The sequence below is a fragment of the Lithobates pipiens genome, unplaced genomic scaffold, assembly GCF_037356315.1.
Source record: "Lithobates pipiens isolate NorthernLeopardFrog02 unplaced genomic scaffold, aLitPip1_a1.2 Scaffold_16, whole genome shotgun sequence".
In the NCBI taxonomy this organism is placed as follows: Eukaryota; Metazoa; Chordata; class Amphibia; order Anura; family Ranidae; genus Lithobates; species Lithobates pipiens.
Window position 1 is genome coordinate 358,824,347 of NW_027507748.1, and position 13,669 is coordinate 358,838,015.

A 13,669-nucleotide genomic window follows, 5' to 3' on the forward strand; every position below is an offset into this window, starting at 1 on the left:
TGAGATCAGGGCCATCTTTAACACAGGGCAAAAGGGGCAGCTTCTCCCAGGCCCAGTCATTGTTGGGGGGCCCAAAACAACTGTCTCTTGAGCCCTGCAGCATCCTCAAATAGTTGATAAGTGTATTCGGGAGGGCCTAAGAATATGTTTGCCCAGGGCCTAATCAATAATAAAAGACGGCCCTGTATGAGACGTATTGTCCATAGGAAACGTCTTAACTGTTTTACTGCCGCTGATGTATGTAGTACCTCGGTGGCTTTGTGGGATTTAACATCTGACTGTCAGTTGTCAGAGTGAATGATCCAGTGGCTGTGCAGTTGCCGGATCACTTCCAGACACTAGCGTAACTTCTGGCACCCTCCCTGTGCACACCCCCCACGATGTTTCCCGGCCTCCCTGTGTCTATCTGCTGACCCAGGACTGGCAGGGCAGATGCTGCCGTGTTGGGGGGAGGGAGATCAGCGAATGCCTGCTGATCTACCCTTTCTGTTACTGACCCGGAAGTGAGGTGTGGTCTGATTTGCACTCTCATAGACCCCTGATGTCTTATTAAAGAGAACCTGTCACCAAAAATGCATCACATAGGGCCCCTCTATCAAATGAAAAAAAAAAAGGAGGGGGATCAATGAATGTCCATTTGCTGATCTCCCATTCCTGTTACTGAGCCGGAAGAGACATGTGGTCCAATCTGCAAGGTTTATTAACGAAAAAGTAAAAAGGTGTAAAAAATGAAAGTTATACTCACGCAATTAAAAAAAACCTCCACAATTTGTGAGTGCCCCCCACCCCCACATACACGCACGTAAATGCATTTATCGGGGAAGCCTATGCATGAAAATGTTCACGTTTTATATATCGCCATTCACGGCAAAGTTAGAGAAATATATCAAACTGATGACCCTTTTGGGGGGCTTTTAAAGCACCGCCTATGGAAAGTATAGGTTACTAAAGTGTGTCGCTGTTTCAAGGGCACATGCAATTTTAAGGATTTCTATATTGGGAATCTATTTACTTGGTGCAGCCTCATCTTTTATATTTGACAAAAAAAAAATGGGTAATTTATTATGTTTATGTGCCCCACAATGAATTTTATACCGAAATTTTACACCTCTTATCCGTTGTCCAAATATGACATAACTGTAACTACTATTTTTTTATCTAGGGTATCTGCTTTCAGAAACTATATAATGTTTTTGGGGGTTTTAAATCTTTAGGCCTACAATTGTTTTTTTTGTTTTTTTAATGTGTGTGAAAAAATGCAAAAACAGCTCTGGCAGTGAAAGGGTTAGAACACCATTTAGGCCTCACATTGCAGTGGTCTGTGCGAACAGGAGCTGAGTAAAAGACACACCCCTTAGAACAAGTAAACTCACACAGGTTTATTCTGCTAAGAAAGGGGTGGGTTTGTCTGACCAGCTATATTACATTGCTGAGAGCAGTTGGTCTAACTCTGGTACCTGTTGGCAGGTGCAGTCCTATTTAGTCTCCCTGCACAATTGCTGTAACAGTAAACGGGAGATAAGACTAGTACTTTGGAGGTTCTTTACAAAGAGTCTAATGCATTAAGCATTTATTTCATATTTCGGTTTTGAGTAAAATGACCCAATCTCTGCTATAGAAAATCAAAAAAAAAAAAGAAATTTGTCTTTTAGTGTACATTTTTCGCTGTGAGATAAATAGTGTGAAGAAAGTGTTTGCGCACCTTTGCACTGGCATCCCGGTACCTTTCCAGTGTATGGAACTTGCGGTTCAATTCATGATAAAGCTCTGAGTGTCTTTTTCTTGTGTGCATCACTTTCTGCAAAAAGTCAACTATAGCATTAGCATACAGCAATCCAGTGCTGTCAGCCCTTGTAGCTTATTTCATGAAAAAGTATCATGCATCTCAAATCCCAGTGCTACCATGCAGATGTAGACCTTAAGTGTGGGTAAAAGTGCTCACCTCAAAGTCCATATCTGAGTATCTCAATCGCTTCCGCTGAGGGAGAAACACAGGGACAGGTTGGTGTGGTTTCTATGTGAGGAGGAAAAGAGAAAGGGAGGAAGGGAGGAATATGGATTGAGAGAAGGGTGAAAGGTGTACATATAAACACAATGACGGAAAAGTGCAGTACGGACAAACCAAAAATAGGCGCTTTTAACAAAAGCAGAGCAAGCTAGGGGGTACACTGTGATGAAAAACATTGGGGAGAGGAACCAGTGAAAGGAGACGGGGTAATGATAGTGAGAATGAGAGACATGGCATGGACGAGGCAGCATTCTACAAAAATTGCATACACAAACAAAGAGGTGTCTTCCACCTCTCACCTCGAGAGATCCAGCGCTCAGAGATGGACCAGGCACCGTGCGGGGCATTGTTCGACTCCGCTCATTCATCTCTGATGCCAGGATCTGCCGGACAGAGGGTGGCTGTTTAAATGGCAACCCAAACTGGTGCTGAGCAGGTACATAGGGTGGGGTTAAATTAAGGTTGATGTGGTCCACTGACAGAAAATTTGCGTAACTATCTGTGTCCCCTTGCTGGCGCCCTTTGCTCAGATCTGCCAGCCTCATGTTATGTTTTCCGTGATCACGATTGAACGGTTTGAGACTCAGAGTCCTTCTGGGCAATACCATATATTCGCTTTCTAACGATTGCTCCTGATGTGCATCACCAAAGTCCAAGGGCCACATGTTTCCTTCAGGGCAAAGATAGAGGGGTCCACGCTCCACATTAATTTCTTTTTTTGGCAGTGGATCATTGAGCTCATTTACTGGGTTATGGGTTATTTTGGGCACTTGGAGCAGAATTCCACCTTGAGAAGAGAGATTTCCAGGAAGGTGGGAAAAACTGAGGCCTTCGGTTCCCTTATGTAGTTTTAGCTCATCTTCATCATCTAAAGAGATACGGGATAGAGCTCCAGTCACGCTAGAAGGATGACATGTGTTCAGTTCCTTAAATAAAACTAAAGAAAAAAAAATGTTGGAAATAAATAAAAACATCTAATATAATTTAATGACATACATAACTTTTACAGCAATCTTCAGTTATCACATGACCTTTCATATAATTACATAGTCAGGCTGAAAAAAAGATATATGTCCTTGAATTTCAAGCAAAAGAGAAAAAAAATGCATCCTTAAAGTGGTTTTAAAGGTTCCATTTTTTTTTACCTTCATGCATGAAGGTAAAAAACCTTCTGTGTTCAGGGGCTTCCCCTCTTCCCCCTCCAAATACTAGCTAAGCTTCTCCCAGGTCTCTCACTCCTCATTGGCTGAGACAGCAGCGAGAGCCATTGGTTACTGCTACTGTCAATCACAGCCAGTGAGCCAACTAGGAGAGGAGCCTAGCAGCAGCTCTGTGTGTCTTTTGGACGCATAGTGTGGGGCTCAGAAGTAAGCGTGCACCAGTGCCCACAGAGCAAGCAGCTTGCTATTGTGGGCACTGGCTGAAGAGGAGGAGCTAGAAGCGCCAATGGGGGACCCAAAAAGAGGAACAACAGGGCTGCTCTGTGCAAAACCACTGCACAGAGCAGGTAAGTATAACATGTTTGTTATTAAAAAAAATTAACCTTTAGGCTGGGCTCATACTGCCGTGTCGAGTGGCTCACAGCAGGGGTCCGGTGCGTCCCTGTTCACTGTTTCGGGTCCAATTTTGGTCTGAAATTTTGGAAGAATTTGGACCTGAAATGGATCAGAAGACGCAAAGGACTCCTGTGCAAATCGTTTCGCAGCCGTCCCGGAGCTGTGTGAACTGGCTCCATTGAGAGCCAGTCACAGTCTCCTGACCTGCAAATTGGATGCAGGGAAACCCATATCCAATTCTCACTAGTGTGAAACCAGCCTGTCACTTAAAGCCCTAAACCTATAGCTGATCCAATGGAAGGCAAAAAAAACTTACAAAGCCATGATCCTCAAAGGCAATCACATACTCCTTAGATAAACAGTCTACAGTGTTATTGCTTGTAATATTAGTAGCCAGTTTTATTTGGTACATTAGAAACACATTGAGCCCCTTGTTGAAATCTGCTGAAATGGCTGGTATAAGCTCCTATGGAAGATTATTACACATTAGTTTAGATTTTTTTTTTTTTTTTTTTTGCAGGAGCAAGGAGTATCCCCTTGTCTTTTGTATTTAACTTACAATGAAATTTTTTTTTTGTATGTGGATCATATATGTTATTAACCGCTTGCCGACCACCCGCCGTGGCGGCTGAATGGCACTCCTGTGCGAATCGCTGTAGCTGTACGGCAGGCGCTTTAAGGGTATAGGGCGCATGCACACATTTTGTGACGTAGGAGCCCATGTGTGGCTGGTGGCCACGATGGCTGTCGGCTGCCTGCGACTGCACCTGAGAATGAGAGAACGAAGATCTGTCCATGTAAACAGACAGATCTCTGTCCTGTCAGGGGTGAGGAGAGCGATCTGTTGTTCCTACTGCTTAGGAACAACAATCAGTCTCCTCTCCCAGGCAGTCTCATCCCCCCACAGCTAGAATCACTCCCTAGGACACACAGTTAACCCCTTGATCGCCCACAGTTTTAACCCCTTCCCTGCCAGTGACATTTACACAGTAATCAATGGCTGTTTAGAGCTGTGATCGCTGTATAAATGTCATTGGTCCCAAAATAGTATGTGTCCGATCTGTCCGCCATTATGTCGCAGTTGCAATAAAAATCACAGATCGCCGCCATTAATAGTAAAAACAATAAATCTATCCCCTATTTTGTAGATGCTATAACTTTTGCGCAAATTAATCAATAATCTCTTATTGATATTTTTTTACCAAAAATATGTAGAAGAATACAAATCGACCTAAACTGAGGAAGAAATTAGCTTTTTTATATATTTCTTAAGGGTATTTATTAGAGCAAAAAGTAAAAAATATTGCTTTTTTTTCAAAATAATCTGTCTTTTTTTTTGTTTATAGCGCAAAGCAAAAAAATGCAGAGGGGATCAAATATCACCAAAAGAAAGCTCTATTTGTGGGGAAAAAAATGCTGTTAATTTTGTTTGGGTACAACATCGCACAACTGCACAATTGTCAGTTAAATCAACGCAGTGCCATATTGCAAACAATGGCCCGGTCATTCTTCCAAGGCTGAAGTGGTTAATAATATAAGGTAATTATATTCACTGGTTCTTTTTAAGGCAGGTTAAATTCAGGTCTATTAATCTTTGTTATAAGCAAAGATTAAACAAATGTAAATAAAAATGCATTTTTTAAATTATAAGTGCTAAATTCCATAATCAAATGTGAATTTTCAAAATGGAGACAAATAGTGCTTTGTGCTAAACATGAACTACCAGTGCAATCCTGTATTACTGCAGACTCCTAGATCATGCTACTCACAGCTCTATTTTTCCATTTTAAGCTTTTACATTTAGGGATGAGGTTCAAATTCATCACCATGGGTTTGAGGTTCACAGTCCCGGCAAATTAATGGTAACGATACACACTACAATCTGATCATATGATCCCTGTATAATCTCATTTAAATTTACGTAAACTATTTTCACTTTGGGAGTCCGCAGCTTCAAGACTGATGGAGATACTCTCAGATGTAAGGAGCCCATGTACTATTGGGTGCCCAGACTGGGCCACTGGCCAAAGCTTGTACAGTGTGTTCTGGAGCTTCTGGCTTGTCCTGTAGCCAGTGTACTGACTGAGAGGGCCTTCATTGCAGCAGGAAGACTTGGTATGGAGATGCAAATCCGTCTGTCCCTGACAGTGTGGACCGGCTTACTTTCATTGCAATAAACCCGTATTGGATTACCAGTATTACCAGTATTAAACCACTGATACTACAGATTAAAAATGTAGGTGTAATTCCACCCCTCCCCCCCCAAAAAATAGATACCTGCCACTATTACCAGCTTCTGCCATCTCTCCTAGGCCTATTTGGGTGCTCTTATCCTGACCCTGCCAATAAAAATGGCCAAAGATCTAAACCCAGAAGAAGACTGGTCAAATATGTCACCAGCCAGCAGGAAGCTCGCTGAAGGGAGGTGAGTATAGTTCCACTTTAAAAATATTTTTATCTATATCCTCTCAGATAATACACTCTAATGTTTGTTTCAAAATAAAACCTCATCGCTCCCTCTTAGGCCCCATGTACACTGCTGCTGCTAAACGGACCTTTAGGAGCAGTTGGGCATTTTTTCTCAACTGCTGCTAAACTCTCCTCTATGTTATCTTATCAATACATGTACACAGGATCATTTATAGTAATTTCTAAGCAGTTCAGCTTAGAGGAATTTTTTGGAAAGCAAAAAAACGAGTTCAGATGCTGAGCGTAGGGACAGTCAGTGTTGCCAACCTAACAGATTGAAATTTACTGACACGACACCCAAAATTTACTGGCACAGCCAAGTTTTTACTGGCATTTCCAAAAGTTACAAAATTACAGTTTTAAATACAAATTTCACTATTTAGGCTACAGACAAGTACAATATTAAGGCAAAAAAACATATTTCTTATTTTATTTTCAATATAGTAAGTAAGTAGCTCAGGGACAGGACTCAGGAGGGCAAGAAATTAAAATGGGCAGCACACACATGAATTTGACTCTTAGCCCTTGTACACACGGTCGGACATTTCGATGGACAATGTCCGTTAGGACCGTGTTGTCGGATAATCCGACAGTGTGTGGGCTCCATCGTACTGTTTCCGTCGGATACTCCGAAGGACCAAGTTTTTCAGCTGGGCTATAATAGTTTCCGACAACATGATCCGATCCGATCTGATCATGTGTAGAGAATTCTGATTGGACAAAGTGCTACGCATGCTCAGATCAAATTCCTAGACCGAAGCTATTGGCTACTAGCCTGAACGTAGTCCCGTCCTAACGAAATAACGTCATCACGTTAAGTACGATCAAATTTTCTGAAAACTTTTTCAGACTGTGTGTATGCAACAGTTTCAAAATCCGTCAGACAAAATCCATCGGACAAAATCCGATGGATTTGGTTGTCAGAATGTCCGACCGTGTGTACAAGGGCTTTCAGTAATACTAACAACAGTAGTGGAATCAGTACAGATTACCGGCACGACGCGTTCCCTCATCAGTCCAAACAGCATTTCATTTACAGACATTTTTAATTTTTGCCTATCTTAAAAAAATAGTACCAAACGCTTCTAAACGTGGCAAAATGGCGCTAAACACAACATGTATACACAGAAAAATTGATGTTTTAAACATGAGTTACTATCTTTCAAGTTAAATCGTTCAGTAGAGGTTGTAAAAACATTCCGTGTACATTAAGCCTTACAGTACAACCTTATTAACCATTTGACTAAGCCATTTTTTGCGATACAGCACTGCGTTACATTAACTGACAATTGCTCGGTTACCCAAATAAAATGTATGTCCTTTTTTCCCACAAATAGAGCTTTCTTTCTTTTTGCTTTTTTGCACTATAAACAAATAATAATAATTAAAAAAAAAGAAAAAAATATATAATATATATATTATATAATTTTGAAAAAAATCAAACGTATTAAAAAAAAAAAATACCAATAAGTGTATATTGATTGGTTTGCGCAAAAGTTATCTACAAACTATGGGATATTTTTGTTATTTATTAAATTTTTACTAGTAATGGCAGCGATCATGGGCTTATAATGGGACTGCGATATTGAGGCAGACATTTTGACACTTTTTTGAAATCAGTAACACGTGATCAGTGCTAAAAATATGCACTGTCACTGTACTAATGACACTGGCTGGGGAGGAGTTAACATCAGGTTCCATCAAAGGGTTAACTGTGTGCCTAACCAGTGTTTAACTACTCTGAGTGATATGCTTTAACTAGGGGAAGTGATGGAATGTATTCCCTGCTTTATAGTGATAAAAACTCCATACTTTCCCTCCTGCCAGAACAGCGATCTGCCTTGTTTACAAAGGCAGAACGCATTTCTGTCTCTCTGCTCGATGATCGGCGGGTACCAGTGGACATCGAGTGCCCAGCACCTGCCGATGGGCTTCCACTGTGTGTAATGACAGCGGAAGGGAGCCAACGGTAGCGCACATGTGCGCCCCCCCCCCGGTAGTGTCGGATCACGTATATATACATTATCCGGAGCACAGTTGCCACCCTATAGCAGACGGGATGTGGTTAAGCTTCACACATACTGTCCAGGAATTGTATAATTTTTGTGGCTAATTCCATGAAGAGGGTTCATGGAATATGCAATTGTGATTTTTAAGTGTTTTTTGCACTCAGTATTGACAATTTCATAAACTTCTAAGACAGTACAGTGGTCTACTGCATAAAGATATAAGCCCACACACTATATTCATAAACTATTGGGCCATTGGTTAAGGTGTATGAACTTGAGCGATTTAGTTGAATGTTTAACAGTAAATTTTCCAATACTTTTTAGATCAGTTTTGGCAGCTACTTCCACCATTAAATTAAGGAATAGAACCACTGAATAAATTTGTTTCAGACAAAACTACTACAAAAAGTATTTTTTTTATTTATTTATTTTAAGTTTGAACAAGTTAAATTGTGGTGGTGCTACTGTGTAAGCCAAGCTTAATGTAAACATTAAAAAATAAACTATAAAAATAGGATGCCAAAATATGGAGTCGCTGAGACTCTCCATGAAAACCACATACAGCTTGAAGGCATCTTCCAAACATATAATTTAAAAGATTGGTGTTTTTTCCCATAACATTCTCAGTGAATTGGATGTTGGAAATGAAAAGCAGCATCCAATTCACAATAGTGTGAACCCAGCCTTAGTCTTAAAGTTTATTATCAGGATTTTAGTCTAAGTTTGGGTTTCATGAATTTCAACCAGGATTCACTGAACCCTGTGAAAGTCAAGCCCATCAAGATTAACTCATCCCTACTTATAATACATTACTGTTCCCCATTGGTCATATGCCACCAATTTATGTTTATACATGTTCAGCCCAAAGGAGTACTTGTTTCAGGGAAGCCACAAAGTTATTGTCACTAATAATGCTTCCACTTGGGATAACATGTTTTACTAATAGCAATCCCAACTGTTGTTGGTTGCATTGTTATTATGTAGGTGTTTAAATGTAGACATGTTTTACCAATACAGTGCAGGCTACCCTATATATATATATATATATATATATATATACCGTATATATATATATATATATACATTTTTTTATTTTTGCAAATGAACCATTTATGTTTAAACTGCACCCCAAACCAAAAATGCAATTTTATTATTAATTTCTTTATTTATTAATTTTTCATTAAATTTTCAAACCAATTTCCCCCTACATCCATGTCTGCATGCTTTATTTTTCCGAGAAATCACTTTTAAAACCACCCCCTAGCATTTATGGCCATGGCCATTTAATTAAGGGCAAATAATTAATGTGGCATTCACTTCCTAGAATCCCTCTGCCCTTAGGCTGGCCATATATTATAACATTTTCCTTTAGATTTACCAAACCCATATAATATGAGGTCAAACCTAAACACTTTCAATTTGTATGCAATCAGGGCGGCCCTTGTACTACATAGTTGAAGGTAAATCTAAAGGAAACATAATAAGAAAATTGTGTAATGTATGGCCAGCTTTAGCTCAGGCATGAAGGCAGGAGGATGTATTTAGTTGAGAAAACGCCTCCTGGGATGCATGACATAATTTGCCTAGACCTGGAAACTAGGAAGTAACTGAAGAAATGTAAAAAAAAAGAAAAAGGTTTTGCTTCTGAGTACTTGTCCGGAATCAGGGTTTACATTAAAAGAGTTTACTTTTAGTCGCTCCGCTTACCAGTTTCCCCATGTGCTGTGTACCAGGAGGCTTTCTCATCAGACTGACATGCTAAGTCCACATCTTTTTCAAAATCTGTCTGCAGGGGACATAAAAGTACATTTTAATGCCATTGTAATATATCATGTATAAAAATGTATCTCTTCCTTAAATGTATAAGCTAGTCTTTAACCACTTGCCACCAAATGACGTACCTGGTACATCATTTAACTACCAGTGGTTGTACTGCTTTTTAGCGCCAATGGTCAGCTCTCTTGTAATAGCAACCGAAGCAAAAAACTAACCACTTGATTGCTAGCAGTGGGGGGGGGGGGGGGGTCGGGGAGATGGATGGAAACGACATCTCCCCCCTCCCGCGGCTCTCTCTGGCTCTCCCATCCCAAGAGGAGGCCCGAGCTACATCCGCCAGTTAGTCAGAGACCCATACAAAGCTGGAATTGGCTTTGATCAGGTCTCTACTATGGTAACCTGGAAGCGATGACATGACATCACTTCCGATTTACCTGGATGTCTATGGAACCATTTTCTGAAAAAGTATTCAAAAAGCCGATCTTTGCATTTTGAATAATTTCAAGTTAAAGGAGGGATTTGGGGTCCTATTTCTCCATAAAGTGTATCTGTCACATTCTTAGTGCTGTCACAAGGATTTTTACATTCCTTATGACAACAAAAGTGATAAAAATAAAATGAAAGCAACAATGTAAAAAAAAAAATATGAATAATAATAAAAAAAAAGTAAAGTACCCCCATCTCCCTGTGCTAGCGCGCAAAGGCGAATGCTTGAGTTGGTCCCGCATGCACGCAAACACATATGAGGTATTACCGCGGTTGTCGGATAATGGATTCTAGCACTAGACCTAGATCTAAAGTAGTAACCTGTAAAAGCTTTTAAATCATTGTCTATGGATAGTAAAATTTACATTATTTGTCACTGTTGTGCGGGCATGTACAATTTTAAAGCGTATTTAGCATGACATCCTCTTTTATATTTAATAAAAAAAGGTTATGTATTGTGTTTTTTGCATTAAAAGTGTAAAGAAAAAAAAATATCCCCCAAAAAAACCACTGTGCAAATACTGTGTGAAAAAAAATCCACAATTTATTCTCTAGCGCCTCTGCCTAATATATATATATATATAATATATATATATATATATATTCTAAGCAATTTTCTAGCAAAATAAAGCAGATTTTTACATGTATACAGAAATCGTCTGGTCTTCAAGTTGTTAATTTAGGAAAAGGTATTTTAAAAGGCAATTTAAAATAAAAACATAAAAACAAACAGTTGTGGCACAAAATGGGGTTAAATAATTAAAGGTGAGCTTTAAGTCTGGGTCCTGAAAAAAAGTACCTTTTCATCAGTTTATTGCAGTTCTTCATGACAGCAGTGTCTACAGTGTTGCAAAAGCTTCCGCTTTGCACTGAAGGTCAAGTTAAATAGGTCCTTTTTCTCTTTGGGGAAGGTAAACATATGTTCCCAAATGAAAAGTTGGCTCTGCATGGTGCACAGGTTTGCCTGTGTGTGTATGTACATGTGTAATTTGTGTGTAAACCAGATTAGGTCTAGAAAACAAATCTGTATGATGCTGTTTACTTGCAGGATGAGAAAATATTTGCGGAGGATGATCAGTAAATTTGGTTGGTATGTCCATAGAGCAATACAGAATCTGCCTAAAATCTCTGCCAGGAAATGAAGAATATCTGGACTAATGCTGCAAATCTCTTGTGATTCTGTTCTGTACCGTGATTCAGCTTTCAAGCGCCTCAGTACAGAGTCACTGTCTGAAAGTACATTTGAATCTTACATAGCTTTGATGGTGGCCACCTAGCAGGACGTCTTTTGATCTGTGTTGAAGCATTTACAGAACCACATAAATTAGCATAATTAAATCAGAAAACTGCAAATATGGCACTTGAAATGAACGCAGAGCTAAAGCCCCTCTCCCTTTCCAATGTTATACGAGATTGACTAAAGGTCGGATAAGCAATTCATTAAGTGAAAAAGTTCACATCAATAAATCTGGTACAAAGATCTTTTTTTTTTCTTTTAACTGGCTTCTCTCTTTTGAAAACCTATGCATTCTTATTTCAAGCAGCAACTACTATGGGGACCATAGAAATGCATATAGGAGCTTCCTGACATCCTCTGTTTTTAGCAGTGCCACCATCATGGGACCCCGGGCAAAGTAATGCACTGGGACCCTTACCAGGTGTCCCGGCAAACAGTGGGTGTGCCTAAATTATGCTAATTATTGGGTGTAGCTTCTTAGTCTGATTTTAAAAATGTTTTTCTTTTACTTTTTCTGTGTATTTTTTAAATACATTTTACTTTTTTTTTTTTACAATGCCTTTGGGGGTCTTTGGTGAGATATCTGGGGTCTAAATAGACCCCCTGAATTCTCACTTTGGAGACATAGAAAGAGATTATGGAAACACAATTCCCTAGTTATTTCTGCAGCCTCAGCTGTACTGTAGATGAATGAAGGCTCCCGTTCATTCGTAAATTGAAGCATAGTAAACACAGTACCGATCACTAACTGTCTTCATTTTGAAAAGGAAGGGGCTGGTAAACAACATATTTACTGGCCCCTTCCCTCGCTCTCCATCCTGAAGATCCTCCCACTTTTTTGTACAGTTGCTTGAATTTGATGCAGGGACAATCTGGATGTCTTCAGTTGCCATTGCGCTCTTGCTGGGAGTCCCATGTGTCTCTCGGCCTTTATGAAGGGGTGGGCTCCCTACAGTCAAACATACCTTTAATCTATTCACTGTTATATGTGCTCCGACTTGGGAGAATCTGAAAATAATATGAGTTAAGACTGCAGTACAGAGGAGCCTTGACATAGGCACTACGGCTTATGCATATTTTTCCAAATGTGTGCAAAGAAAACTCTCTGTTTTTAACATAAATTGTTAGACAGAGTCAATTTGTTTGTTTTTTGCAGGCTAGCTGGTAAGCGTGCTGGGAAATCTGTTGTTTGTGATGAAGATCTTCCTATGTGCCTGCACCTGCTGCCGGAGGGAGAGGAAAGGAAAGGAGAAAAGCTGTCAGCACTGGCAAGTGGGGCACACAGGGGGGCCCAGTCAGTGGGGGGAATCCAATAGTGACAAGAGGGGGTGATCAGTGTGTGGGTGTGGGAAATAACTGGAACTGATCTTCTGTGGCTCACCCTGCACCAACTGAAAGCTAAAATCTGGCGGGAGGAAGGAGGAGACACTGGCTTTCAGCTGCTGCAGTGAGAGCCACAGAAGATCAGTTACAGTTATTTCCCCCACCCACACACTGATCACCCTCCCTGTCCACATGCAATTCCCCCTGGGGGTTCGACTACAGGGGCCCCTCATCCACATGATGTGATAAGATGGCCTTGCTGTTCAGAACACACACACAAACACACACACACACATATTTTACTCTGTAGTTTTAAAAAGGAAAAATATATAAATAAAATAAAAAGAAGCTTTAACCAAAGGGGTAGTACGACATATAAGAAGAACAGACAATGAGAAGGTGAATGGGTGCTTAAAAAGAAAAGTAGGACATACTAGAATTATGAAAAGTAAAAGGCGTTGTGGATGAAAGGACCTACTTATTCTTTAAACATGTATAATGAAGTTGTAATCCTATCTATGAAAAGCTTCACTAAACAATCAAATTGAATAACCTTGGGAGCAATTATTTGATGAAATTCAATCTGAGGACGTACAGAATATTTGACACCATTTATATGTGGTTGGAGATACGCATACTCTTTAAGGAGTACCTTCATTTTCAGCACAGGAAGACCTGTGCTGGCAGTTTGAAGTGTGGGCTTAAATGGCAGATATTTGTAAGAGCAACTCCTAACACTAGACTCAATACTTAAAGCAGAGCTCCAGGCAAAAATAAAAATAAATAATAACAGCCCATAAAAACA

The 13,669-nt window shown here is 39.9% G+C and overlaps 1 protein-coding gene across 9 annotated transcripts in view; it reads right to left on the reverse strand.

Annotated features, from left to right (window-relative positions):
* ADGRB2 (adhesion G protein-coupled receptor B2) overlaps positions 1-13,669 on the reverse strand; it is a 706,559-nt gene that overhangs the window by 22,712 nt on the left and 670,178 nt on the right. For 6 of the 9 annotated variants that reach the window (XM_077481962.1, XM_077481967.1, XM_077481965.1 and 3 more), the window contains 4 exons: positions 9,750-9,828; positions 2,308-2,945; positions 1,943-2,014; positions 1,703-1,798 (listed from right to left, as the gene is read on the reverse strand). In XM_077481962.1, the coding sequence (XP_077338088.1) occupies positions 1,703-1,798; positions 1,943-2,014; positions 2,308-2,945; positions 9,750-9,828 (885 nt within the window). The remainder of the gene's footprint in view (positions 1-1,702; positions 1,799-1,942; positions 2,015-2,307; positions 2,946-9,749; positions 9,829-13,669) is intronic. The other 3 variants (XM_077481963.1, XM_077481968.1, XM_077481966.1) reach the window with 2 other exon arrangements.